We start from the raw sequence: 27,961 nt of genomic DNA on the forward strand, positions 1-27,961 counted from the left end.
CATTATGGAATTAAGCCGTCTTTTTTTTAAAGTGAAAAATAGTAATTTTACATATGTTCAATGTAGTTTTTCCATTTTTTATGCTCTATGTTTCATATTATTTATAATTTTTAAAAATTAGTAATATTAAAATGTAAAACTATATTTTATGCCACGTGTCATCTTTCGGGAGAATTTTTTTTCGCTGATGTGGACGCTCTATGGAGCCTCAAAAGGTCCCTTTTATTAGTAAGGATGTCTATGGAGTGTTATGCCTTTAATAAATGTTACTAGTAAATTGTAAAAATTTATGCTATTTTGATTTTATCCTTATATATAGAATTCCGGTCTCCATTTAATCGAATTTTGGATTACAATTAGTATTAAAATGGAGTAGTTATTAGGACTGGACCACATCATTAAGCGTGCTAAAAACTGCAATGATCCATATGTGCATCAGGTGTCAAGTTTCTATAATCAATCCTTGTTCTTACTGTCACATGTATACGAATCAATTAGCTCATGTAGGTCACAAATGAAGCCTATATATGGATAACATTAATTTATAGCCATACGGTGTTGTCCTATGATTGTGTATTTCCAAGTGGAACAAACAAGAAACATATGTTAATGTTTGATCTAATACCTATCTTGTGCCAACTAGCAGATGTGAAATGTTTTTCAGTCTTCAGTCATATATTATATTTAACACTAAATTAAACTATAATTTTGTTCGATACTTTGGCCTTCCTTTTGTCCATATATAATTTGACAATAAACCACGATTGGTTATTGAAATTTGTTTACTGGATCTCATAGTATCGTATCATACGCGGAATGTTTGTAGAATGATTCAGAGTTTGCTGCCATATGACATCTCCACACGAACTGTCTGACCTTTGACCAAAAGCTAAAACTCCCACTTGAGATTTAATACCTAAAAAGTTGCTTCTATCTGTTTATTTTCCCATCACACGCACGTTGCTTGCCTCTAAGGTTGAATGTGTCATCTCCTCTCTCTCTCTCTTTATCTCTCGGTCACACATCTCTGTACTTTGCAAAAATCAAATTTCTAGAAACATTTCAATTCTAATGGGAGAAATAAAAACATACAACTACAAAATAAGATAGCATTAATCAAACAAAAAGAAAAGTAAAGAGAGGTCATAAAAAACAATGCAAAACATTAGACATCTCTTTACAAACAAATGGACATTTCAATTTTGTCATTTAATATTACAAAAACAATAATCACATATTACAGTCCACTCACATTAATAATAATATACACCCATTTATATCAAACAAAAAACAAAAGCAAAATGAAAACATTTTACCAAAAATTGGTAAAAAGAAAACATTAAAAAAAATAAAAAAAACTAGAACTGAGAGGAACAAGCGAAACCCCCGTTTTGCCCTCCCTGAAACTGAGTCCGACTCAGACCAGTAGCTTCAATCATACGTTTCCACTCACGCGCCTCCGCGTTCTCCCCATACTCACTCTCCCCTCCTCCTCCTCTCATCGCCTGCAGTATCTTCCCCGCCTTCTCCTTCACACGCCCATTCCCACTCTCTTCCACCTCCTTCAACACTTCCTCAGCTCCCGCCTCACTCGCCAACCCCCTAAACCTCAGATTCCCCTGACAAAGCGTCAACAAAACCGCCACGCAATTCTCACGCGCCGCCTCATCTTCCCCTCCTTCCCTAAGCTTCCCCACCAAAATCGCCACCGCGTTTCCATCCAACATCGCACCTTTTCCATCAGGACAAGCCGCGAGGTTACAAAGCACCAATAGCATCCGGCTCGTGGACTCACCAGACCTAACCATCGTCAGCAGAGTCGCCACCGCACCTGCTCTAACCAACCTAGTCCTATTACTCGGGATCAGAGACAAGTGGTAGAGCGCAAGAGCCGCGTCTTGACGCGCTCTTTCGCTCTCGGACGCACGAAGCGCGTGGAGCAACGGCTCCACCGCGCCTAAAACTCCGATCACCATTTTATTCTCATCCTCAAGCGCTAAACTAAACAAAGCTCCGGCCACATGCTCCTGCGCCTCCGTGGTTCCAGACTTCAACACGTCGATCAACAAAGGCACGAACCCTGACCTCACGATCTTCACCTTGTTCTGTTTCTCTAAGGAGAGGTTGACCAGAGAAGCCGCGGCGTTTGTCTGAACGAGATTGTACCGCGAGACGAGAAGCTGTCGGAGGAAGGAGAGGATCCTGTCGGTGCATAGCGAGACGCGGAGCTCCTCGCTGGACCTCGTCATCTTCCTGAGGAGGATCAGACCTTGCTCGTGGTCGAAAATGTCGGCGCCTCGGAGCTTGTTGTAGATCTCTTCCTCATCCGGCGACATCGGCGGCGACGACGGCGAAGAGTAATCGGAGATAGGACTGCTACTATCGAATCCAGCGTGAGTTCCTGACGAGGAAGAAGTAGTTGAGGAGGAAGAGAACATCGTAACGGCTCTTGTCGGAAAAACCGGGGTTTGTCGGATCGTGACAGACTCAACTGACGATGCTGTCGGAGAAGCTGGTTTCTTGGATCGAGCTCGAATCAGTTCCATCACGGCATCGTAATCCGAAGGAGAGTTCTCAGCAACAGGAGGGAGAATCTCACGCTCCGGAGATTCTTGACCCGGGTTTGGATCCGGATCCGGATCTTTATCCATCCGGGCGCGGACCACGTTTTCCACGTAGGCGGCGTCGGGAGGGCGAGGGTGGTCGATTTTTTTGCGGTCGCACCAGCTGAAGATGGTGGACTTCATGGCTAAGTTGGGGATGACGGCGGAGAAGTCGGGTCGGGTACCGTCGAGGAGATCCGGGACGAAGCCTAAGTTGCGGCAGATTTGGACGGAGAGGCGCTCGAAGGTTTGGCCGGAGGGGACGACGACGGGGTCCGACATGAGGAACCCGGTGATGGGGCAGAGGAACTCCGGGGGAGTCTCGTCGTGTTTGTGTTGCGGCACGGTTGTGGCGGTGGCGGAGGCGGAGCGTTGGTGGAAGGAGAACCATCTCTGCCTGTTGTTTCCACCCATCGGGTAAGAATGAGAGAAGAGGAAGCGGTGTGTTTCTGAGCTAAGAGCTCGAAATGTTTGATTGAGTCTAAAATGGTTTATTAGTTGATTAAACCGATTGAAATTGAGTTGGATTAAACCGGAAACGCTACCAACATTCTTTTTCCTAAGTAAATGATAAACAACAAAACGGAATTGGTAACGCTGATAGTAACCACTCTGACTTTTCTGACTTTTTCTTTGGTTTACTTTTTGGATATTAATATTGAAAAGTTGATCATCATTTAATGTCACCAGGTTATCAGTTATCACCATGAACCATAGATCTCTTTACTCAATAAAGCAACGAGCAAATTGCTTTTACAAAACCTTAAACCTCAGAAAGATGTACATTTGTATTTTACCAACATGGAATAGATTTTTGAGGGAGTGATGTGCCATAAGTATGTGCTAATTCAAGTCCTTTTAGAGTATTTCGAGTCCAGCTTTATATTTTCCATATTTTTATTAAGAATATTTATTTTAAATATGGGTTTTTGCAATTATGTTATTATATAAAGTTTCTGTAATTTGAAAGAACATATAAAATGCTATTTGGTATATTTAAAGACAAAATAACATTTTCTATATTTTTTAAAATATATAAAAATTCTAATATATGAATATACATTAGAATAAAACTCATTTTTGTAATAAAGTCTTTCTATTTTTTAAAGTATTAAAGTAGACTAGAAATTATCTATATTTTCACAAACTCTAATAAACCATAACTTATAATTTTGTTTATGTTATTTATTGAATAGTCCAACTATTATAACAGTTTGCGTTCATTTTCTTCATATTATCAATTTTAAAGTCTTAGGTTGCATTTCATGAAATTTTCATATAGGCTTTTGAGTTTTGTTTAGGTCTTCTTAGGGGGTGTTAGTGGGAATTAGATTTATAATAAGTCTAAGAATTTTCAAGTCTAGTGTTATTGGTTTATAGATTCTCACATTCTCATTAAAATCTAATGTTATTGGTTTGATGATTCTATAATTCTATACAAAATCAATTGTTATTCAAAAGTTTTAGATTTTAATGATTCTACAAATCAATTAAAGTAAGTATTATTGGAAGTTGAATTATTAACATTAATTATTAACATTTTGACTCAAAAAACAAGATTTATTGGAACCAAAATTTATGTGGAGTTTGATCATTTTTAAAGTTGATAGATGTTTAAAAACCATGTACATTTAACAAATATTGTATCAACTTTATCAAATATTTTGTATTGGCTCTCATTGATTGTTATTGACTATCAAAGATTTTTATATATATCTTTCTCAAAACAAATTCCTTCAAAGGTAATATATACAAGTTTTTTATAACTTTTCCAAAATTGTTTGATGTATATGTGTGTATATATATATATAAAAAAAACACATTGCTACCTTTCTTTAATAACAAATATATAGTGACATACAATAGTTTTAATCAATATCTTTCCGATGGTTCTTTAGGAGTAATGTTAGTATAAAACTCAACTGATTAAGATACTATAAACGCCGGGATACCAAATTTCCAAACAGTAGATTTACTTATTTATTTTGCTTAAGGAGTAGACCATCTCAAATTACGTTTTTATCTTCTGACTTTCGAATCTTTGGATTTTACAACAAAGAAAACAAGAACATTACCAGCATCTTCTTCTTTTAGGTTGCATAATCAAGAAACACATTAAAAACTAACAAAAGTAGACAAAGGAAAACAGATTCATAATAAAAAAAAATTCTCAAAATTTATATACAGTGTCATCATTGATGTATGAATGAAAGATGAGAAGAAATGAGTCGAATATGTGTTTGTATGTGTGTATGTTTTATTACTTGGATTTTACAAATCTTGTGGGTAAACATGATATTTTCAAAATCTAGTCTTATGAGTTAAAATATAGAGAATTTACATCCCAATAACAATAGAATTTAATAAAATTACAAAATCAATGAAACTTAAACTTTTTGAATAACAAAAGGTTTGAATGGAATTTAAAAATTCTCAAACCAATAACAATGAATTTTAATAAAAAATTAAAAATTCATAAACCAATAATCATGGAATCTCAAAATTCTATAACTCATCTAGAATATGTCTATCAATAACCCCCGTAGTTACATTACTTTATTTTCAAAAAAGTGAAGAAGGTGTTATGCAACAGTGAGTTATAGTTCATATGGTATGAGCAAATTTTTGTATCCATTAATTTTTTTTCTACTTTCTCTTTTCATCTTAGTTTGATAGATCATTCACATAAAAAAATTTCCTTTAGGTCCTATCTCTAAGACTTTCTACTTTTTATTTTCTTGATGCTTAATAATTATTATTTAGTTTCATATGGTGTGAGCAATTTTTAGTATCCATTATAAGTTTTTCAGTTTTAATTAAATATTCCTCTATTTATATAATATAATGTTAAAAGATACTATTCATATTAATTCTCACAAAAAAAACCATTCCAGTTAACGATTATTTTTCAGTTTAGTTTAGTCGGATCACTACAATCCAGCTTGAAGGTGAGTTTTCTAGAATCCAAGTGAAAAGATAAGTTTTTTTTTTTGATAAAGGGTTTAAGTGAAAGGATAAGTTTGATGTTAGATTATATAGCGAATTTCATAATCTATATAGCATTTTGTTAAGAGTTAATAAAGCCTATGTTAGTCAGCTCAAGTGCTTCAATGTTCTCATAAACTTGTTATGGTTAAGTACAATAGAACTATGAGAAATATTCATTTGTGATAATTTTTTGGTTCTAAAGTTTCTATAAACATTTTTTGCTGATTTTTTCTGTCATAAATGGAAGTAATATAATTTAATTAATAATGTATGTAATAATATATATTTGTGAAATTATTATATTCATATCTGCGGACAAAACATCTTGTCATTTTTATAACTAATTAAGATCCTAAATAAAAAGATTCTAAATACTTTTCGGATATCTATATTAAATATTTTAAATTTCAAAATAAAATAATACTAGATTAAGTTAAATTAGATAACTTTATATTATTTATTACTTTCATGCATAAACAAATTAATACATTAATTTTATTATATATTGTTTTAAGGAGAAGAAGAAAGAGGACGAGGACATGTTGAATCACAGGAGGCTTTGTCACCCCAACATGGATCACCTTTTAAGGCTGTACAACACCAACCCCTTTTGTTAAACCAATTTGTATGATAGCAATTTGAGTCTATGATTATGTTAGATTTATCCATTTCTCTAATATAGATCCTTGCACCTTCACATAAAAATCACACATCAACCAAACATTAACTAAATATGAAACGAATAAACCATAAGTAATATAATTGAAAAAATCTGTACATACACTGATGCAAAGTAAATAGGGAGATGATGAATATGCACATGAGAGATGTCTGTATCTTCATGGTTTTCTTAACCAATGGATGTCCTTTAACTTGTTTAGTAGTCCTATTTAAAAAGAATGTGAATTTATCTTGTATTATGCTTATAAAGTGTGCTAATTAAATAAAAAAATTAAAAATTTTATTAAATTTAATAATTTTAAGGAAGTAATATATATGTAATCATTAATTATCAACTAGATTTTTACATGTTTAAAATTTTAACCAAGATATGTGTGTATATACTTATTGTTATTAATTATTTAAAACTTACTATCTATATATTTTTAAATTCCAGAAAACTAAAAATATTAAGGAACAAAAACCACAAAAGTTTATATGCTTATAAAAAAATGTGATAAAATTTGTATGGTTTTAATAAAATTACATGTAACAGTTTAACAGTTAGTTATTATATTTCTAGTTATATGATGTAAAATCTTTAATTTTTGGAAAAATATGCATAATAATTTTTAAAAATAAATTATTGAGATTTCTGACCTTTTCACCTAGTTGTAACTATTTACAGTCATAAGGAGGTGTTATTCAATGACTGATTTAAAATCAATCATTAATGTTTTGTAATCTATCAAATTTTAAAATTTTAAGATAGTTTAAGTTGATAATTCTAAATTCTCTGCAAAATACCTTGAATTTTGAATTAAATCATTTGTTCAAGAGAATCCAGAAGAGATAATTTGAAATCAAATTACAATACAAAGAATTTTAAAATCTTTGAAAATTGAATAACACTAGATTTTAAAATTTGGATTCAATTTCATTAAATAACACTGGATTTTACAATAAAATTTAAAATCATCATTTGAATAACAATTAATTATGTTTAGATTTAAACTCTATTAAAATACATGATTGAATAACACCATCTAGTATGTTTTGAATTTTATATTTGTTCTAGTATTACTTATCTATCATTTTATTTTTTTATTTTTAGTGTTGGAATATTCTTAACTTAGGGAGTCTAATTATAAAAAATATCATAATCATAATATTAGTTTTTGACATATTTTATTAGAAAATATTTTAAAATTTATTCTGAATATATTTTATTCTCTTTCAATCTATGTTAATTAAAGTAATATATCATAACTAATATATATATATATATATAATATCTAAATTTTAATTATAGAGATATCTTGTTTTAAATTTTCTCATACTTTTAACTATTACAATAATTTGGTATCTTTTAAATTTTATATTCGATTAAATATACAATATACATGAGTATAATTTACTATGGATAACTTCAAAGTTCTCAAAACTTATAGGATTAGATTTTGGATTCAATCCGGAATGAATTGAAGAAAAGGAAAAATTAAGTTATCTAATCACTAAAGGAAAAAAGATTACTACGATTAGCTGTGCACCAAATCCTCTATATAAACACTCTTATAAATTATCTCCATCCTCACTTCGTAATTTACTCTAAAAAAAAAGTGGAAAATAGAATATGAACAAAAAAATAAAAAATCAATTCATTTATATAACAATATTTATTTTATGTTTATATTCTACTTCACTCTATTTTTAAAATAAATTATGGAATAAATTATGGAATAGAGATGATGAGGCTTTTAGCATCCCTCTTAATTTCCATACTCAAAAACTTCAATAAATCTCTCTCAAACTCGTTGTCCTTCACATCAATTGATCTTTTGTTCCAGAAAAAGAAAGAAACAAAACATCGATCATGGCTTTGATTAAGAGCAACACCTTCTTCACTTCTTTGATGATTCTTCTCGCTCTCTTTGGAGTTGCCGTTGGAGGAACTGTACACAACGTGGGAGACTCGAGTGGATGGACCATGATGGGTGTTAATGACAAAGCATGGGCTTCTTCAAGAACTTTTCAAGTCGGAGAATCTTTGGGTTTTGAATACAATAACGGTTTTCACGACGTCGCTCACAATGATTTGAAGCTGTGTGAACCGTCTAAACCATTAGCTAGATATCAAACCGGATCTAATACTACCAGTCTAACAAAACCGGGATACTAAAACTTCATATGCTGTGTTCCTAGTCACTACAAAATAGGATAGAAATTTCAAATCCTCGCCTTTGCGGCCTAGTTAGGTCATGTTGCGGTTCCAGTTCCCACACCGGTCCGATCACCTCGTACATCTTCTTCATCTAGTATTGCTGCACAGTATCAGACGGGTCCATCACAGCTCCACATTTTTTCTTTCAGCCAATTACTGTAGAAACAGAAAAAAAAACACATTCTAACATTTAACATTTACTAGAGAAATACATTTATTCGAGTTCCTTATTCTCTTTTCTCTTACTATCTGTTTTGTTTCTAGCTGATTTCCACTTTTTCATTTACTCCATTTCCATTTATTTTTACCAATCACAACTTACAGATTTTACTCTACTTTAGTTACTGTCATTTACTCTGTTGTTTCCCAATCACGCTCTCTGATGATAATTGCCGATGACCAACAAATTCAGGCGTGTTACATGCTCAGAAAACGATAAAACAGTGTTCTTTCCAAATAAAGTGTTTGGTAAAATATACATATATAATGTTTCTTTCTAGGTGAAATAAATAATTATATTGTTTCTAGTGAGAAAAAGTCAGGGTAAGATGACAGAATCGATGTGTTTCAAAAAAAAAAAAAAAAAAGATGACAGAATCGATCAGATAAAAAATTAAGAACATGACATCCACTAGATAATGACGTGTCTTGCTTTCTTTCTATGTTTTTTCTTATCTATTAAACTATAGTTTCGATTGTAAGATGATGAGTGTTTTCAGACTATTGGACCGAGCCCAAACAAAGACCAACTTTGAGAAACATTAATGGGTCGTCACATTTTAAAGTTCCTTGTCATTGTCATTGGAAGCAACACAAGGAGGAAGAGGAGAGTGAAACCATCTCACAGGGCATAACTAGAAGTTCTTTGGATCTACTGTTTTTTGTTCAAGTTGAAATGTGTAAAAAACTCAATTCTGAAACTTATAAGATAAATATATTCAATCTCCAATAACTCAACAGGCAGTACATAGTTACATTATATTATTATTAAGCATAGCTCTGCTCCACAATCTCCATAACTTTCCTGTTGTACTCTCGTTTGTTCTCACTGAACAACCTTGCAGCTTCAGAGTTTGCCGGCGAGTTAGGATTTGGATCACAAAGCAGAGACTGTACACAAAAAGCCAAAAACAATATATTCGTTAGTTTGTGCATAAGCCTACAATGCAATGGAGAGGGTTCATTAGTCCAAATAACCTGAATTGATGTGAGGATCGCTGAGACATCATATATAGGACTCCATTGGTTTTGTAATATATCCAAACAAATGCTTCCATCAGCATAAACTGCACCAAAGTTCAAACATCAAATCAATAACTCATGTTTTGGTCATCAAACACTCTCTAACAAAATATCTTAAATGAGACTAATTTTAACATCTCTAACAAAATATTTGATGTGTTTTTAACTAAATTTTCACCCCACAAAATATATTAAAAGCTGGTCAAAATCGCGGGTCAAAATCTAGTTAACTATATTAGTTCAAGTGCGTGATTGGGCTTACTATTTGGATGAAACATCCGAGAAACAAAGCGAACCACTGGTGGTTTGTTAGGGTAGTCCTCAGTGAACTGAAGAGTCAACTTGAAGGTACCTATATACAGATTAACAACATGAGCTTTAGCTTATAGTTATAAATAACTCATAAAACATGTGGAAGCAATAAGACAGAGTTTACCTCCATCCCATGGACTGTCATCAGGTCTGCAAAAAGACAATAAAGAAAGAGAATCGTTTTAGATTTTGAATCATATCAAAGACAAACAAAAAGATATAGAAATGGTTAAAGATTTGAAAATACCCAAAGATGAGAGCGTTCCAATGCATGATGTTGTTGTCTTGAGGAGCTCCACTGATCCCCAAGGGAGGATCTTTCTGCAGCCTCTTGAAGTCCCACATGAGTCTCTTCCTAGCTGGAGTTGCCATTGCTTGAAAACAAACAACACTGCACTGAAAGACCGAACCTTTCAAGTTTAACTCTTCACAATAGTAATAACTGATTTTTTTTTAATCTCATAAAACGCCACAAACACTTTTTTTCTGATAAAGTTTTCAACTTTCGTGAACCCACAAGGCAGAGATCAAGATCTACGTTTATACAATCAGTAAAGGCTACAGTTTGATGCAAATTATGAATCAGAGAAACAAGAAAGACTAAAGGTTTGGATTCAAACGAAATAAAAAGATAGACTAACCTGAAATTCAAAAGCTTTATGAAGAACAATCAAGCAAAAGCTAGAGTTTTCAATTGTGAATCAGGAGAGAGAGATAATGAAAAAGAAATATATATGAGTAAATAGCAAATAGAGAATCAAAGAAGATATTTTTCTTTCCTTTGCTTCACCGTATAAGAAAAGAGATAAGACAAAAAGGATATTTGTTTTAAAAAAACAACTATTTTCTTCCATATTATTATTTTATTAATTAATTAATGGTTTAGCGTAAAGACCAAAAACAAATTGGTCAATTAATACTTAGTAATTAAGATTAATGGATACTGATCCCCTCTTCTTTTGAATAAGACAAATAATCATTCTCATGAGTCATGATGAGTCATAAGGGTTATATAACTAACAAACTAAAACTTTGGGGTTGAACAGTAAACAATCATGAAATAAGGGAAAATAATATGTAAATATCTAAAAAATCATTTTATGTAATTTCACAAAACACATCACTCTCTTGAATCCTCAGAAAACGTCTCATTTCATCTCTTCTGGATCTTAACAATGTATATTATTATAATATATATGAGGTGTGTCTATTACTAATAATTTACGTATATATTATTGGTTGTTCCAGATCACGTGTTGGTTGATAGTTATTTAGTTCATAGTAGACTTTTTTAGTTCTTTTGAAGTGAGTTATTTGAAGAATGATTCTGAAATGATAATAGGTCCTTTCTTTTTAATCATCATTATCTATAGATAGTGCAGGGAAAGTGGATAGGATCTTCTAACTACAATACTCTTCTTGATCCTCTCAATGGAGAACCTTTCATTAAAGTCTCTGAAGTGGATGAATCAGGAGTTCAGGTGCGCGAGTCTTGAGCTTATTACTGCAATGTTGTATCCAGTCACAATTTAAACTTTGTCTGTACTATGTTCTATTTTGCAGCCATTTGTTGAGAGCTTGTCACAGTGTCCCAAACATGGTCTCCATAACCCTTTCAAGTCTCCAGAGAGGTATTTCAAGTCTCCAGAGAGGTATTATGAATCTAATCTATTTCGTTCCTTGAATATACTAAAGACCAATGTTTAAGAAATAGCTAGGCGTTTTCTGTGAAATTATTGATTAATCGGGAGTTTAGAGTTGTTATAAAAATATGATTTTATGTTCAATTTGCCACCTACGCGGACGCCTAGGTGCTACCTATACCAAATTTTAGAACACTGCTAAACACATATGGTCATGTTTTCTAAAGGTACCTTTTATATTGTGATATTTCGACCAAGGCAGCTCATATGCTCGCCTTACCAAAGGTACATATGTTTTATTTATTTTTAAAAATTCAAAACTCAGATTTCCTGAATAATTTGTGTACTGAGCTACTGGTTGTTTGTTATTGTGTGTGTTATATACACTATTAGGTATCTGATTTCTTCACGAGGTTGATTCAAAGGGTAGCTCCAAAGAGTTACCAGCAAGCTGCTGGAGAAGTCTTTGTCACACGAAAGTTCTTAGATAACTTTTGTGGCGATCAGGTAATGCAGTGTTCTAAAAAATCGGTTTAGACTTCAAATAGAATCTAATAAAACGATTTTTCTTGAACGATTATTTAAAAAAAAATCGGTCCAAGCATCCGCCTAATTACTATTCTCCTATAAAACCCCTAATTATTGCTTAGTGAGACATTTAACATTTTTAATAATTTATAATTATTTTAAAAATTTAAAATATAACATATAAATTTTTTTTTTATTATATAGTTAATGTAGTTGTTTAATATCTTTTAATAATATAAAATAAAACAAAAAATAGCTAAAATACAAAAATTATTATCAAATATTTATTATTCATAATCATTAATTATCATATATACGTTAATCATATTAGGTATTTCTGTAGCTTTTATTTAAGGAAAGTGCGAGAATATTCTTGTGTACACTATCTCTCAATTTAATAGTTAGTATAATATAAGTTAAGATGGACCAACCTATATCTTTAAGAATTCTGAATTTCATTCTCATAGTGACACGTGGTTACAAAATAATGTTGTAATGTTTCTCAATTAGTATATAAGAGATTTTTTTTTCTAAAATATAAAATATTTATTATAGAAATAGATTTGTTTTAATGTATGTTTTTATAATTTTCTTTATTTATAGTGAAATATATAGAGATGCGTTATTTTTACATTTAAATATACAAGCAAAAAATATTATTCTTTTATATTTTTCTCTAGAATAAAAAAAACTTTATTATAGAGACATTGGAGCAAATCCACTTCTGTAATATTGATTTCTATTTTAGAAAAAAGTATAAAGACATACATTGAAAATGCTCTAAGTGCATGATTGTATATTTTTATAGAATAGTAATAAATATTCCTCTTGACAAAAATATTTTTTAATTGGATATTTTGTAAATTAGGACTATAGTTCTCTTCTGTACTTTTGGTATTAGTGTTCTAAAAAGTGGCTCATAATACATATGAACGGGCCTCATAAACAATTTAGTGTAAACGATGCTATATAAAAAGAACTAAATCGTTACAGAAATCGAAATATCTATTAGATCGCTCCAACGAAATTGTCCCGGGGTACTCGAAACATTTTTGAGCTGCCACTAGATTCTATCTTATTATTTTTCAATAAATCGTAATCTATTATAAGAAAAATTCGTCACTATCTTGAAAGAAACAACAGATTCCTCAACCTTTACACATGGCTTAGCCTTATAGACTAATCTGTGGACCGGCCTTAATCCTAGCCCAGCAGATACAAACCATGTGCGCTTAAGTTTTAGTGTTGTACTTTATGTCCAAAAGCTTTGATGATATGAACAAGCAACTTGTCACCGGTTATGTGTCTGACTCGCTGTATTAGTTCACTCCTTGAGATTCTCCTGCTCTGTTGTCATACACAAAGAAACCAATTAGTAAAAATGTGTGAAAATTGCTTGAAAAAGAAGCAAAAATGGTTGAATAAAGAAAACACTTACTTGCTGATCTTTATAGTGTTTTTGAATGATGAGTATTTGAGTAGGAGGTAGGAACTTGGATAATGCTTTGATCAGTACAGGAAACGCCATCCATGGAGATCTCAATCTCTTTACACTTCCTGAAAAAAAGTTAAAATCATGTCAGAAACTAAAATACAGAACAGAGGAAAAAAGAAATAAAGGCTTTGTTTATTTTTACTTACTGTTGAAGTTGAATGGAGCTTTGATGCAGACAAGAAACTCAGGCAAGACATGTGTGTTCATGTGTGTACTCCACACAATATACTTGCTCGGAGAAGCTAAATCATCTACACCTGAATCAAACTCTGGCGAGCTAGGACATGACTGAGTTGAGCCTCTTGGAACAACCTCTGACTTTCCAAGTATAACTCTACAAAGCAGCAAGAATCTCATCCCATCTTCTGATTCAGCAGCTGAGTCCTTCAAACTAAAAATCAAGAAACACAAACAGTGAGTGAGACCACTGAATCAAGAACTATAAAACAAAACTCAATTAAAGCAAAATTGGAGAAATTAAAGAACTGTAAAACAAAATTAAAATTTTAGTTATCTTTAAAGCAAAATTAAAATTTTAACTGTCTAGTGCACGGAGATTTAAGTCACTTCTAAAATAAAATAAATTTTGGACATAAAATATTTAAATTACCATTCAAGAAGAGCATTATCCGGGGAGAGATACAATCCACGGCCATAACATCCATCGTTTCTTGGCTGGCTAAAACCATATTCAAGAACCGACTTCAACTCTGTTTTCTTGACGGCGCACCAACCGTACTTAACTCTAGCTTTGCCGCCGCCTTCTTCACCGGCGTGTTTCATCTCCACCGCCTCTTGAAAAACCTGGAAAGCCTTGAGCTTAGCACGAGATCCAACGTTACCAAACCCGTTTCTCAGAATCGAGAGAAGCTCGCATTGGTCTCCGAGAGCAGATTTACAGTTACGGTAGATAAGATCGTAAGCTCTATCGCCTTCAAGCAGCTCCATGAGCCCGTGCTCGTCGGCGAAAGACGGTCGTTGCTGATCGTACGAGTTAGAGCTTCCAGATTCAGATATCGTTGATCTTTCTTCTTGCTCTGAGTAATCCATTGGTAAAAATAGTCTTTAGCGTTGAATCGTTTCTTTATGTGTTTTGAGTTATAAGAAAGAACAAGAACTTGAGCTCCAAGTGTGTGTATATATAAGGAAAGATTTACAGAAGAGGAAACTTGAACCGCCTTTAGTTTAACAGTAATCTGCGGTTTTTGCATTTTTATTTAATATATATAAAATTTTTGTTGTCCTTTTCTCCGTGTAGAAGACGTAAACAACATTTAAAACATTGTTTGTTTTTTTTAATATATGTCAGACTGATTATGGAGTTTGCGGCCGCTAATAGTTTTTTTTTTTCTATTTCCTTTTACCAATTCTTTGATGGGTCTATTCCGTGTTGGAGTTTAGAAAGACGAAAATACCCTTTTGATAACGTGGGCTAGATAAGATTAGGAGAAAAGCTAACGTGACGATAGTACACCTCAGAATGTATACCATTGGCACAACGTTTTGTCCATCCCTTGTTTCTTTCTCCTAAAGTAATAATAAAAAGTTTTCTTTAGGTCAATGTGTTGGGTTTTAAGAGTCCTCCCACAAGTCAATAACTATTGGGCCACAGTGATTTCTAATTTGCCCAATTTAATAGACCAACAACAAAAGTAAGTGATGTCAGTTCACTTGTCATCATCACTATTTACTATTATGCGACTTGAATATAATCTCAATCTCAAAACACACAAATGCAGAGATCAAATAGCTGAAATGGTGGGATAGGAGATGGAGAGGCTAAAAGAAATTACTAGAAATTTTCAGATGGATGTCTAGTTTTGTCAATTTACCTTCTTTTTTTACATTGTTGTAAATTTATTTATGTTGCAATTGTTTTGTGTATATCAATACGTAAATTTACTTTTGAAACACTACACTTTCAAGACTATATCTTAGCTTTTACTTTAGTTGGATTCTATCATTCTATGGTGAGTTATAAATTTAAGCTTTCTTCATTTGGTTTGATCATATTTGCCTATCATATTTTCAGACAAACTATTTGTGACAAGAAGTTTGTTTGGTTTATATTTGTGTTTAAATTTAGCTAAATCCATTTTACAAAAAGAATTTTATTTGGTACTCCAAATAAAAAGGTCTTCCACACAAAAGAATTATAATTACTAAACGATACTCAAATCATGGTTTTAGATACCAAACAAATGAACTACTTTGTACTTTTTATATTAGTGACCTCTACATATTTTGGGCTAAATGAAGCCTGCAAAAAGAATCAAGTAGAAATTCATAATCAACTCGGTCCGGGTAAAGTTCTCCAATTTCATTGTCGTTCCGGGGACGACGATATAGGTGTAAAAACCTTAAACTTCAATGATGTTCCATATATCATTAGATTCCACGATGAGATACCGAATTTAACAAAGTGGGACTGTATTTTAAGGCAAGGACCTAAGATGGAGTATTCTTATGACGTTCAAGTATACAAAGCAGGACCAAGACTTATCCCTCGATGTGGTCAGCTACGTGTATGGACTGCAAAAATTGATGGGATATATTTTACAAGAAAATTAAGTCTACCATCCGGTTTTGCATTGTCTTGGAATAAAGGATAACTCGTGCTTCATCCGCGCGTACACTGTTTCCACTTTTATAAACTTCAAAATTTGGTTATGGTAAAATTTCAAATTTGTTGGTTAAAATTTGGTGTTATATATTATATGACTCTATAATACTATTGTTCATGTGTATTCTTCCACATTATTATTATGTAATATCTTATAAAAGAAGTTATTGCAAGATTGATTTAAAAATTAAGTGAACATTAGTGTAAAGCAACTGAAATATACAATTTCAACGATCTCAAAGATAGAATGTCATGTTCTATTTGTTTTCTTATTACTCAGTTACATTAATTAGGTTTTTATAACCTAATTTTTTTTAAAAGTTTTTAAGTTATGATGAAAAGAAAGCTTTTACAGCAAAAATATTCGAAGAGATAGAAACTTTATAAAAACGTGGAAATACAAAAGTTTTTTTTTTAAATTACAAGATTGATTAAGAAAAACTAAGTGAGCGTAAGACAAAGAAAACATGACATCTCAATTAATTTCATTGACAAGATGCCATATTCTATTTGTTTTCACATTATGCATTATCAATCAAATAATATAAAATTTCTCCTAAAAATTTGAAAGTTTTAAAAGAGGCTGAAAACAAAGTTTTACATGTTATGCTGAACACAAATCTTTTATAAAAAAAGCGTAGAAATACAAAACTGATTAAGATACACTAAGTGGGCACAAATAAGTGTAAGGCAGAAATTGTAGCTCCAGAGATGATAGAATTTAAGACAATTTTTAGTCTGATACCCAAAATTTTAATCTATAAACTTGAGCTTCTTCATTTAGTTTGATCATATTGGCCAATCATATTTTCTGACAAATATTTGTGACTAGAATTTTAATTGATTTAAGTTTGTGTTTAAATGTAGCTGAAACCATTAAAAATGATTAAGTACTCCAAATAAAAAGGTCTTCCACACAAAAGAACCATAAAAATACTAAACGTTACTCGAATCATGATTTTATTATATCCCAAACAAATGAACCACTTCATACTTTTTATATTAGTTATCGCAAAATATGTTAAGGCCAAATGAAATTTGTAAACAAATGAACCAAGGCTTTTTATTTGAGTCAGACTTGCTACACTTTGTTAGGATATGGCAAGACAAATAACATCGTTCATTCGTTTGGTTGGGAATAAAGAAGAAATTTTAAAATCTTCGAACCCAAGTCAAAAAGGGGGACAAAAATACAAAATCTTAAAGCCCTGGATCCTGAGTCTCTATGCTCGTCTCTTGTGTCTGGGAAAATCGCGGTTTTTGGAAACTGCATAGGATTAAAAAAAAACTGTATAGGATATCTGATTCATTAAACTGGATAGGATCTCAAGCCATTGGGATATTATAAATCACCTCTTGGTTATACAAACACGTGATCAATGAAAAGGAGCCAGAAACACCCTTGTTTGACATCCTCCAGAGAACCTTCAAATTTATCCTTGGTGACGGTTTTGTTAACATGTCAGCGAGGTTATAGCCTTCATCAGTCTTCTGACAATAAATTAATGTAATTGGTCGAAGTGTTACAAACTTCTTACCCTAATATGTAATGCTAATGTGATGGGATCTAATCCTAGGGTTTGATCCATCCACGTAAAAACAACATCTTCAAGCCATAGATCCTAAGGGCTAAGTCTCTGCTCTTGTCTCTCCAACTCACACACATATGATAAAATATATATATATATATATACCTTTTTCTTTCTTTTAAAAATGTAAAATATCAAAGTTTCTTTTTCCTAAATGATTATGGAGTAGAATTTGGATATATATATATATATATATATATAAGTTTCGGTGGTTCGTTGTACATAAGAAATATTAAGTAGGGCAGGGTTAAGTTTCTATCTCTGATGTCAGCTATTCAATGGAAGAAGTGGCTGTCAAAGGCGGTGGGAAGAGGAAGAAGACATAAACTAGATTGTTTGATGGTGGCGCTGGAGATTCCGTGGGATCTCATGATCGAGATTCTGACTAGATTGCCTGCTAAATCGCTCATGAGGTTCAAGTGTGTGTCAAAGACATGGTCACTTCTTATCCGTTCTCGATATTTTAGCAACCTTTATGTTACTGTCGCATCCCCAAGGCGACCACCTTGTCTATACATGAGTTTGATGCACCACTATATGTGTGATTCCATTGGGGTCTGCCAGAGCCCCGTGAGTCTCAACTGCTATCGTTATCATCATCGACTAGTAATAGTGTTGAATCTTTTGACTTAGATTTGACCATGCAAGGGATGGGAGGACACGATATGGTGGTTCTTCGTGGATTGATTTTGTACATGGTTTGCGGAAAAGCGTGTATCTATAATCCCACCACTAGACAAAGTGTAACCTTACCGGTCAGACCGGTCATCAAATTTTCCCAAAAAGTCAAAGGTTGTGATGAGAGTATCATCTACTATTTCGGACACGATCCTGTTCTTGATCAATACAAAATATTATGCATTGTTAGTACGCTCTTAACAAGTATAAATAGTTTAACCTCGGAGCATTGGGTCTACGTACTAGAAAGTGGAGGTTTTTGGAAAAGAATTGGGTTTGATTGTCAACCTCACATTCCTACAATAGGAAGACTATGCATCAGTGGAGTTATATATTATTTGGCTTACGTTAGTTTGTCTTGCTACGTCCTTGTCAGTTTTGATGTTAGATCTGAACAGTTCAATATGATCCAAGTACCTAAGGAGTTGTCTGGATTAATACGAGATAACCCAATCGGCTTTATAGAATATGGAGGAAAGCCAGCTATTTTTGATCAGACCTATCTTATACAGATGGGCAAGGTGGACTTATGGGTCTTGGAAGATGGTGGAGCATGGTCGACGAAGTCCCTGGTTTTGCAGCCTTGTCAGATGCATTTACTCAATGAGAGCATTAAATTGTTGGTACGAGGCACAACTCAAACCGACGAGGTTATATTGGCACCTTGTAAGTTGTTTTCCAATTATTACCTTCTCTATTATGATCTTCGAAAGAATGATTTGAGAAAGTTTAATGTTGGACTAACATCGGACCACTGGTTTGGTAAGCCGTACGCTGATTATATTCTTTTTGATAAGAATGAAAGCATCTTGCACTTGGAAACTTGAATAACATAGGACCACTAGTTTGTGTTTTGCCTCAATGTGGCATCTATTTGTGTTTCAAACAAAAAATTAATCGTTAAGCATTTGTTCTTTTATTATTAAAATTTTCAAGCTGATTATTGTTATCCTCTACTTTGAAAACTTCATTTTGTTAGAAATCACAACTTTAAGTCTGGGTCTCTGCTTCTTGTTCTACTTCCTCAGCCCCAAGCCCTAGAGACTGGCTTAGGCACTCTTGAGCTTCTTCTAATGCAGATTCATTAGCATCTGCTGCATATAATATCTTCTTAACCGCTACCACTATCTGCACATTTCGTGGTTTCAACAAATACATACTCACATTTTCATTTTTTTGAGTTCAAACAAAGGGAAATAAAGACAAAAAAGCATTGCTATGACACTTACTGGAAGATCATCGAGCTCAGGAGTCTGACAAAGTATCTCTACATCCCTGAGCTTACTGAAGTAAAAATCTCTTTCCTTTTCCAAGAGATCAACCGAGACCTTGAGATCTTCAAGCTAGTATTGTCAAAGAAAGTTTCATATTAAAGGTTTATTCTCATTAACCTTAAAGAATGAAAACTATTAGTCACCTCCTTTGACAGAGCTTGCACTTCGGCTGATGAGTTGCTCCCACCTCCAACAGCATGTGATTTTGCTTGCTTGGGACCTAGGAGTTTAGAATGTTCTAAAAATATATATAGAAAAAGTCATAAACTGGATCAAGAAGCTAGTTTAAATGACGGACCAAATGTTTTGTTGGAAGTAGTGACTGGAGGAGGCTGATGCATATTGTTTGTTTGCATGGACTTTGAGACCTTACTAGACCCCTTTACACTTTTCTCTTTACCACCTCTTGATCTTCGTTCAACTGGATTATAATTCCTACAAATGATGAAACCAGTGGTGTGACATTAAGAAGACTTCTAGTTATTATTAAGGTAGCAAAAGAGTCCACACTCATTCATAATGCCACCATTTATGGAATCACAAAAACGTTTTAGCCATTGTAGAAACTCCAAGTTGTCTAGTGGTCTCCCTTTGACAAGCTTGTTGACTTCCAATGGCTGATGTATTTTTCCCATTAAAGACAAAAATATTGCAAGTGATTTAGATATTTTAAAGGCATTATTAGCCCACATGATCATTATCTCAAAGGCAAATGTAACTTACCTTTGTAATTTTCAATTTGGTGAAGACTTCTTGCATGACTTTGTAGTTTTGTATCATCTCGTACTCGTTCTTTGCATCAAAGTTAACCTGAGAGTTGAAGATTTAGATTCCTCTGCAAAGAAGCAAACAAGAGATGCATATAAAATGTACCTTGTGCATAGGCACAACCCCTGGAAAGGTCATGTCCATCATCTGGCATTGAACAGCACCCGATGCAGCCTACCAACCATAAGCCACTTAGATAAACAGTCTCAAAAGCAAGAAATATTAACAGTCTCAGTGCTTACTTGCAAGTGTATCAGTTGAAAACAAACAAGTAAAAACATCTTAATAACCCTTGAAGCGTTTTGAATATCAAAGGCATAAAAGTATCAAGCTGACAAATGTAGATTATTACACAACATAAATTGCAATTACCACTTTTTCTATAAAGCCAAAAACTGATATAAAAAACCGGAATATTCAACAGCAGACATACGAGTTGCTCCAGTAGCTAAGCATCAAAATACAGAGATTGCATCTTAACACACTCAAAAACACCTTGATTATCAGACAGAACCAAGATAAACGAATATACTTCCAAGAAATCTGCAATACCTCACTCACTAGTTATAGGATCAGAAAAAGTGTCGAGAGTAACACATCCGACTAGATTAGTTAGATCATGATTCATGAGAGAGAACAAATCTCAAAACTAAATATATCTCAAAATAAATCTGCATAGTCCACCGACATTATCAAGGCACGTCCTCTTTATTTGACAATGCACCACAAGTGAAAACAAATCTGACATTGAAACAAACACATGCAGAAACAAAAGATATATATATATATATATATATACCTCTTCAATGCGAGAGAGATTGAGATGAAGACGGTCATTGATCCAACCAAGAATCTCGTTTCTTCCAACAAAGTAAGCACTATCCATTATACCAATGTTCGTCGCCATTTTAGCCCCTCTCTAAAATCAAAAGAAACTCTCTCGGATACTCAGATGCAATACGATAGTTTGTTTTTGGGAAGAGAAACTGAAGCAGAGCAAAAGAGGGAGAGCCAATGAAACCGTGAGAAAGGAGAAAAAGTGCTAAAGGCAGAAAAGACTTTAATTAAACTTACTTTAGTCGTTATGATGTCTCGCGTGAACCAACTTTTTATTTTATTTTACGTTGAAGTATTGAATATAATTTCTTTTTTTCCTGTATTAAGATAAGGGAACTGAGAACTTTTTTTTTGGTTTAAACTCAAATTATTGTTGAATTAACAAAAACTATATACTCTCTGCAAAATAAAATACTTTCACATATATATAGGTAATCTTAATTTTTCTCAAAAAAAAACTGTGCAGCCAATTGTATTTTTTTATAATTTTTATTTATAGTTAAGTACAAAAACATTTAATATGTATTATTAACACAATGTATTTTTTTTTTGAACAACACACAATGTATATATTTTAAAACCAAAGAAAGACACAATTTTTTATATTGTCACACCGGCAAGATGCATTAACTCCTTGGTTCGTTATCGTTACAGAGTTACAGCTAATCTCAGTTCACAAATCACAATGCTGAGTTTGTGTAATGTATAACGCCATCACGTGGATGTGTCTCTGCTAAGTACTAACATGCACTAAGGAAACATATACATATTTTTTGGTGAAGTTAGAAATTTTATTCGTTGCTTGCTTACACATCTACCACATTCATCAAGAGAAACAAAGATAAAAAAGCAAATATAGAGTATACGGTACACCAAGATGGGTAACGATATTAAGCTACAACAGGGCCACAAGTAGCTTTACTAGTATACATATGTATCATCAAAGGCCGAGCCCCCAACATATTTGGCTGATGTATCCACCTGAAAAAATAGAAACAATCAACGAAACATCGAGTTTCCAAATCGAACATTTACGTCACAAAAAATTGTTTTAGACAGAGTTTAGAAGTCATACCGAGCTAGCATGCTTTTCTGTAGGCTCACCCGGAGTAAATTTCCCAGCAGCTGCTGCTAAGTCATCATCATCCTTCTTAACTGGTACGTACCACACGTTAGCACTATGTGGGCTTAAAAGGAATGAACGCACATAGTTCTCGTAGAGGTAAGAAGCGCCGCTCAATCCCGGTAACACCAACCAACAGGTTAAGGCTAGCTTGGCATATTGCCATAACGGAATCCTGATCATAACATGAACCTCAAAACTTTAATTAGTCCATATAAAATAAGAAACTTGCACACTCCAGCGGTTAGTTTTAAAACATCCACAATATCTTATCAAACAGAATGTAGATATATGATTCTATGAACCACCATTTAATGGTTAGCTCAAATAATGTTGTGATGTAAACATTAGTAAGCACAAAAACCTAAAGAACGTTACTTGGACTCCACGAAAGCTAAACATCACTGACCCTCCAACACAACTTGTATCAAAGCATTTTTCTATAGCAAGATTGGTTGGTGAGATCCTAGACATCAATTTATCATAGGTTTGTTAGAGCCCTACTATATACAAACATATGATTCACTCTGTTTTCAGAGATCGAACCTTGCAGATCAAGGAAGCCTCATTAGATTATTTGTGTAATAAACTTACCATTCGATGAGTCTGTAGAAAGTAAGCTCAAAGAGTTTGATAAGTGAATAAAGAGCCCAATAAGTGAGCCATTGCTTGTCGTCTCCACCGGTCCTCGACTCTATTGCCCTCACTGATGCGTATCTAGATCAAAGTATAAACCAAAGTTTTAATTGAAATAATAGGCAAATTAATCAGATAGCGAGAGAGTTCTATTAGACTTACAGAGGATAAACCAAGCTAATGATAGGTCTGCACACACCACAGCACATGCAAAAAGAATCAAATTAACATAATGAACTAAACCAGAAAATAGCTTTGGCTATATATATATATTTTTTTGCTAAAACTTTGGCTATATGTTAAAATTATTATTCATGTACCCAGCGATGACGTCCAAGTTCTTGAAGATGAGCCTCAATAAACTTCCGATAGCTGAAAACATTTCTGCCGTCGAATTATCTTCTTGCTTTTTTCTTTTCTTGTACTCTCTCTCTCTCACCACCGTCTTTTGAAATTGTTATTACATTGTTTTTAGCACAAGAGAGAGTTGCCCATATGAAGTAAGTTGGGCTTGACCACACGTGTCCGTGAGTATGAGAGGAGTCGAGACGAAGTTGAGCCACGTTGCTTGATCAGTCATGGTTTGGTCTTGGTTTTATGACCGTTCGATTTCATCGTTATTGTGCAGATACTACAATCAATATTACTTCGAAAACATAAACATGATAAATTTATAATACAAAAATATAGAGAGATGAGTTCTAATCAAATAAACAAAAATATAAGAAACAAGAATGATGACAAAAAAAAAGAAACAAGAACTCAAAACATTTGTGAAAACACTTAAAAAGAAAAATATTATTGGTGAAACTACTATTTAACAAATCACTAAGCGAGAATTATAATATTTTATAAAAAAAATTGTTTAGATGGGAACCTAAGTTCATACCAATTTTTTAAAAAAATTGTTGTGAAGAAATTGTTTTATTTATGACTGATTTGGACCATTTTTTAGAATATTGGATGAAACACAAAACTTTGCATAATAAGATTGCTTACAAAATATCAAGGGAAATGATTCCAAACTATGTGCATTCTTCTGAATAATACAAACCATTTGAGAAAGTTTTGGATTTGAAAATGAGGTCTACTGATTATACCTTAGTCCAAATCTAACGATTTGGTTTGTTCTTACAACATTTTATTGAAATGCAAATAAATAAACCGGTCCTATTAAGTACCAGAACAATACCAAACCAAAAAGCAAAGAAGGTGCGCATAGAGAAGACAAGCCTCTCCTTGTAACCAAACCATCAAGGAACAAAGAAGACACTAGCGAGATGGCACCAACTCTGAGGACCGGTGACTAGCTTTAGTGCCTCTACGGTTCCAGATTGGAGTTGTCTCAATCAGCTTGTGGGGGACAAGCCTCCTCTCCCGCTTGCTTAGCTTCTTGAAGTTATGAACTTTGAGCTTCGCAATCTCAGCTTCTTCCTCAGGAGTAATCTCCCTAACTATGACAGTTAGGCGACACTCTGGTCTTATCATCAACCCGCATTTTCCTTTTCCATGGATAGATATCCTCTTCTTGAAGAGTCCCTTCCCAACAAAGGCTTCAGCTGCAATCACATATCAAAAGCTTAGAATAAAATAAACCGTTCCTTAAATGCAGCAAGCAGAGGAATCAGTTAGTACATACCAATGATGAGACGGTCAGGATCTAGTCCATGGTTATGAGAAGCATTTGCTCGAGCAGCGTGAATAACCTGTAGTATTAATGGCAAATCAGTCCTCAACGAACCGATATTTTCATTTAAAAAAATCGGTCTATGCGCCCGCCTATTCAATAATCTCATCTAATTACCGCCTAGCGATTTCTTGAACATTGGTACTAATGAAACGAGTTGTCTGTTTCAAGCTCAGATCTTAGAGATTACCCGGTACACAGTGTGGGAAGCTCGTTTAACTGTGACCTGGAGCTGCATGAGAGCATCTTCAACACGCATACCGCGCACTAGTGCTGCAACTAGGTTGACCTTCTTAGGACTCTGAAACAAAACAAGGGTGAGCAAATCATGTGAAAGAGAGAGTTCTGTTGAGAGTCAAAGAACACACACACACACACACACACCTGCTTTATGGCTTTGAGTACAGCCTGCACTTTTTTACGCTTTGGGATAATCTTCTGCTCTTCTTCTTTGCCACTACCCAACAGAGCTGGAGATGACAAAGGTGATGATATAGGCTCTTCACTAGCCTTAAGTGTTCTCGAGGTAGAAATGCCCTGAAAGCAATTAAACAACACTCCATGATTCTCATACCCCAAAAGTAGACGTTCCTAATTGTCACAAGAGTTCCATAATTCAAAAAGATATGATCTTTTTTACTCCTAATTAACATAGACAATAGATGTTAACATCCCACTAGACACACAGTCTCACTTCCCCTATTTCAAAATCCTAAAATCGGTTTAAGTGTTATAAAAAAGCATTACCACTTGCTGTAGATACTGATGCAGTGGTGTTGAGGAGTAGGTTGGTCTCAGGAGACTCTGCAAGTAACCTAATTCACAAGCCAAAAAATGAAAACTTTATCATTACCCTCACTCAAATAAACAAAACAATATGTCGGAACAAATCATTTGAAAGATCCATAAAGAACACATAGACTCAGATATGGTTCAACATGGGCAAAGACAAAGGTTTCACCTTTGGAGAAAGGAGATTCTAAATTGCGAGTTGAAGAGTAATGGGCTGTTGAAATGTTACTGTTCTTCACTCTTCTCGCGACTTGACGAATCACCTGTAGATTCCTCTGCCAGCCCGCCATTGTTTTCCAGCTGAAAACCTCTTTCTGTAAACGCAGAGGTTACGAATCAGCAATAAAGGTGAAAACTTTGAATCATCAGCTAGGGTTTATCAAGCGAAGCTAACCTGTGATGAGCGACGACGAGAGAGAGAGAGTGGCGGCGCAGAACGACGGTGAAACGTTTGTTTTTGTTATTTGGGACTTTGTTTCTTAATGGGCCTGGGCCGAGTTCGTTTTCAGGCACGGGTCAGATTCTGTAACGCGGGTCTAACTGGTTTAGTTGAGTTTGGTTTGGTTATGATTTGGTATAGATCAATTTGACTAGTTGGTATATTCATTGGACGATGATTAGTACAGCGATTACTTAATACTTACCCACTCCTTCAATTTGACTAGTTGGTATGTTGATCAAAAAAAAAAAAAAGAGACTAGTTGGTATATTCATTGGACGATGGTTAGTACAACGATTACTTAATAGTTAATACTTAGTACTTACCCACTCCTTCAGTTTTTCTTGTCTGTGAAAATTGGACCCCATGTTTGCCTAATTTTACGTTTTGTTTCTGTATTTAGATACAAATTTTATCTAGCTCATTAATTTTGCTTGGGAGATAATGGTAACTCTTAACAAGCAACCAATGAATTAAATTTATATTTTACCCTTTTCTAGGACGACAATAAATAAACTTGCTTTTTCAATAGGATGTTTATTTGTTTGTTCTAACTAATTATATGAAATGATTATGCCATATGAATATTTCATTATTTTGCAATCATCCTTTGCTTAGGTGTTAACTTGATCCAGTCAAAGAAAATTGAAGAGATTTAAAAATAATAATGCAAGAGAATAAGAGATACTTGGAATTATCGAGTTCAGGACACATATATCTTAAGGGAATTATATCTTAAAATATGTTAATATTATGGTATTTAATTACGTACTTGTGTTTGCTATATTTTGGTGTTGAGTGTTGATGTTCTTTGGGTTTTTCTTTGGAAATTTTAGTTTTTGCTACAATTTTTTATAGTAACATAACGATTATAAATATCTATGTCGATTTAAAATATACATAAACAAATATATACGTAACTTGCGGCTTGCGGTTCTCCAAGAACTTACTCCACTATATATGCATCTCTTTATTCGAAGTTAAGCTACCACTTAGCCTCTAATTACTAATATAGCTTCTGAATATTTCAAACGATCACCTATGCCTATGCGTTATTGAATTTCAACGAATCGTTAGTGTTGATTATATACAAATTATAGAAACTAGAGCCGGTGTCCGCGCTCCGCGCGGATTACATATTTAATTAAAGTATGTTAATATTTGTGTTAATAGATTTCTACGCGTTTTCCTGGGATTAAAACAAGACTTATTCTTAGGTCCAACCTCTAGGTTCACCAAGCAATATGATTGTTTTATTTTATATTCGATATCTTTTAAAAAAGAAACAAAATATTGTCAAATTATATTATGTTTTTAAAATTAAAAGGTAAAAAAAATAGTAATAATTACAAAAAAAAAATATTTTACGTCGTCAGCATAACATTAAACCCTAAACCCTAAATTATAATCCCTAAACCTTTAATCCTAAACCCTAAACCCTTGGATAAACTCTAAACTCTAGGATAAATCCTAAACTCTAAATCAAAATCACTATACACTAAAACATTCAAGCGTTTAGAGTTTAGGGTTTTAGTGTTTTTTATTTAGAGTTTAGGATTTATCCAAGGGTTTAGGGTTTACCCAAGGGTTTAGGGTTTACCCAAGGGTTTAGGGTTTATCCAAAGGTTTAGGGTTTAGGATTTAGGGTTTAGGGATTAGGATTTAGGGTTTAGTGTTTTGTTGAGAACATTAAAAATATATATTTTTTTAATTCTTTTTTCTGTAACTATTATCTTTTTTTACTTATTTATTTTAAAAACATAATATAATTTGAGAATATTTTGTTTCCTTTTTTAAAAGATATCGAATTTGAAATAATGAAA

General features: G+C 33.4%; 9 protein-coding genes, 1 long non-coding RNA gene and 1 pseudogene across 12 annotated transcripts; 4 read left to right on the plus strand and 7 right to left on the minus strand.

The window, feature by feature from the left end:
* Nucleotides 1–1,176: 1,176 nt before the first annotated feature.
* Nucleotides 1,177–3,097, minus strand: LOC106405473 (U-box domain-containing protein 41-like). Its single transcript, XM_013846006.3, has one exon. The coding sequence runs from the start codon at nucleotides 3,015–3,017 to the stop codon at nucleotides 1,359–1,361; it is 1,659 nt and encodes a 552-aa protein (XP_013701460.2). The 5' UTR covers nucleotides 3,018–3,097; the 3' UTR covers nucleotides 1,177–1,358.
* A 2,932-nt stretch (nucleotides 3,098–6,029) lies between these two features.
* On the minus strand, nucleotides 6,030–6,515 carry LOC125605307. The gene is made up of 2 exons (XR_007336800.1): nucleotides 6,374–6,515; nucleotides 6,030–6,283 (listed from the first exon to the last, which is right to left on the minus strand). It is a non-coding gene; the product is annotated as an uncharacterized LOC125605307 (long non-coding RNA).
* A 1,609-nt stretch (nucleotides 6,516–8,124) lies between these two features.
* On the plus strand, nucleotides 8,125–8,430 carry LOC125605304 (mavicyanin-like). Its single transcript, XM_048775173.1, has one exon. It carries the CDS (start codon nucleotides 8,125–8,127, stop codon nucleotides 8,428–8,430), a length of 306 nt encoding a protein of 101 aa, XP_048631130.1.
* A 938-nt stretch (nucleotides 8,431–9,368) lies between these two features.
* On the minus strand, nucleotides 9,369–10,856 carry LOC125605308 (ubiquitin-conjugating enzyme E2 3). 2 transcript variants are annotated; one of them, XM_048775180.1, is made up of 6 exons: nucleotides 10,668–10,856; nucleotides 10,274–10,422; nucleotides 10,151–10,176; nucleotides 9,977–10,066; nucleotides 9,670–9,758; nucleotides 9,369–9,582 (listed from the first exon to the last, which is right to left on the minus strand). In XM_048775180.1, the coding sequence occupies exons 2-6, from the start codon at nucleotides 10,396–10,398 to the stop codon at nucleotides 9,460–9,462; spliced, it is 453 nt and encodes a 150-aa protein (XP_048631137.1). In that variant the 5' UTR covers nucleotides 10,399–10,422; nucleotides 10,668–10,856; the 3' UTR covers nucleotides 9,369–9,459. The 2 variants fall into 2 exon arrangements, with proteins under 2 accessions (XP_048631137.1, XP_048631138.1); XM_048775181.1 differs by having other exon boundaries at nucleotides 10,274–10,417; nucleotides 10,668–10,844.
* A 366-nt stretch (nucleotides 10,857–11,222) lies between these two features.
* On the plus strand, nucleotides 11,223–12,448 carry LOC125605305 (delta-1-pyrroline-5-carboxylate dehydrogenase 12A1, mitochondrial-like). Its single transcript, XM_048775174.1, has 6 exons — nucleotides 11,223–11,227; nucleotides 11,275–11,281; nucleotides 11,400–11,507; nucleotides 11,590–11,678; nucleotides 11,897–11,954; nucleotides 12,063–12,448. Exons 1-6 carry the CDS (start codon nucleotides 11,223–11,225, stop codon nucleotides 12,204–12,206), a joined length of 411 nt encoding a protein of 136 aa, XP_048631131.1. The 3' UTR covers nucleotides 12,207–12,448.
* A 698-nt stretch (nucleotides 12,449–13,146) lies between these two features.
* Nucleotides 13,147–14,890, minus strand: LOC106405502 (probable inactive poly [ADP-ribose] polymerase SRO5). The gene is made up of 4 exons (XM_013846026.3): nucleotides 14,303–14,890; nucleotides 13,839–14,083; nucleotides 13,636–13,754; nucleotides 13,147–13,544 (listed from the first exon to the last, which is right to left on the minus strand). The coding sequence occupies exons 1-4, from the start codon at nucleotides 14,740–14,742 to the stop codon at nucleotides 13,437–13,439; spliced, it is 912 nt and encodes a 303-aa protein (XP_013701480.2). The 5' UTR covers nucleotides 14,743–14,890; the 3' UTR covers nucleotides 13,147–13,436.
* Nucleotides 14,891–15,775: 885 nt separating this feature from the next.
* On the plus strand, nucleotides 15,776–16,488 carry LOC125605309 (S-protein homolog 25-like). Its single transcript, XM_048775182.1, has one exon. The coding sequence runs from the start codon at nucleotides 15,873–15,875 to the stop codon at nucleotides 16,302–16,304; it is 432 nt and encodes a 143-aa protein (XP_048631139.1). The 5' UTR covers nucleotides 15,776–15,872; the 3' UTR covers nucleotides 16,305–16,488.
* Nucleotides 16,489–18,216: 1,728 nt separating this feature from the next.
* On the plus strand, nucleotides 18,217–19,409 carry LOC106363808 (annotated as a pseudogene).
* A 66-nt stretch (nucleotides 19,410–19,475) lies between these two features.
* Nucleotides 19,476–21,701, minus strand: LOC125605310 (microtubule-associated protein RP/EB family member 1B). The gene is made up of 8 exons (XM_048775183.1): nucleotides 21,424–21,701; nucleotides 20,730–20,798; nucleotides 20,580–20,666; nucleotides 20,367–20,473; nucleotides 20,155–20,291; nucleotides 20,000–20,076; nucleotides 19,812–19,925; nucleotides 19,476–19,710 (listed from the first exon to the last, which is right to left on the minus strand). The coding sequence occupies exons 1-8, from the start codon at nucleotides 21,529–21,531 to the stop codon at nucleotides 19,573–19,575; spliced, it is 837 nt and encodes a 278-aa protein (XP_048631140.1). The 5' UTR covers nucleotides 21,532–21,701; the 3' UTR covers nucleotides 19,476–19,572.
* A 529-nt stretch (nucleotides 21,702–22,230) lies between these two features.
* On the minus strand, nucleotides 22,231–23,699 carry LOC125605312 (HVA22-like protein b). The gene is made up of 5 exons (XM_048775186.1): nucleotides 23,541–23,699; nucleotides 23,383–23,409; nucleotides 23,179–23,301; nucleotides 22,537–22,759; nucleotides 22,231–22,442 (listed from the first exon to the last, which is right to left on the minus strand). The coding sequence occupies exons 1-5, from the start codon at nucleotides 23,600–23,602 to the stop codon at nucleotides 22,383–22,385; spliced, it is 495 nt and encodes a 164-aa protein (XP_048631143.1). The 5' UTR covers nucleotides 23,603–23,699; the 3' UTR covers nucleotides 22,231–22,382.
* Nucleotides 23,700–24,276: 577 nt separating this feature from the next.
* LOC125605311 (50S ribosomal protein L22-like) lies at nucleotides 24,277–26,242 on the minus strand. 2 transcript variants are annotated; one of them, XM_048775185.1, is made up of 7 exons: nucleotides 26,094–26,242; nucleotides 25,869–26,013; nucleotides 25,655–25,722; nucleotides 25,292–25,444; nucleotides 25,098–25,208; nucleotides 24,860–24,926; nucleotides 24,277–24,779 (listed from the first exon to the last, which is right to left on the minus strand). In XM_048775185.1, the coding sequence occupies exons 2-7, from the start codon at nucleotides 25,987–25,989 to the stop codon at nucleotides 24,493–24,495; spliced, it is 807 nt and encodes a 268-aa protein (XP_048631142.1). In that variant the 5' UTR covers nucleotides 25,990–26,013; nucleotides 26,094–26,242; the 3' UTR covers nucleotides 24,277–24,492. The 2 variants fall into 2 exon arrangements, with proteins under 2 accessions (XP_048631142.1, XP_048631141.1); XM_048775184.1 differs by having other exon boundaries at nucleotides 25,655–25,725.
* Between the last annotated feature and the right edge of the window lie 1,719 nt (nucleotides 26,243–27,961).

The sequence above is a fragment of the Brassica napus genome, unplaced genomic scaffold, assembly GCF_020379485.1.
Source record: "Brassica napus cultivar Da-Ae unplaced genomic scaffold, Da-Ae ScsIHWf_741;HRSCAF=1074, whole genome shotgun sequence".
Taxonomy (NCBI): domain Eukaryota; kingdom Viridiplantae; phylum Streptophyta; class Magnoliopsida; order Brassicales; family Brassicaceae; genus Brassica; species Brassica napus.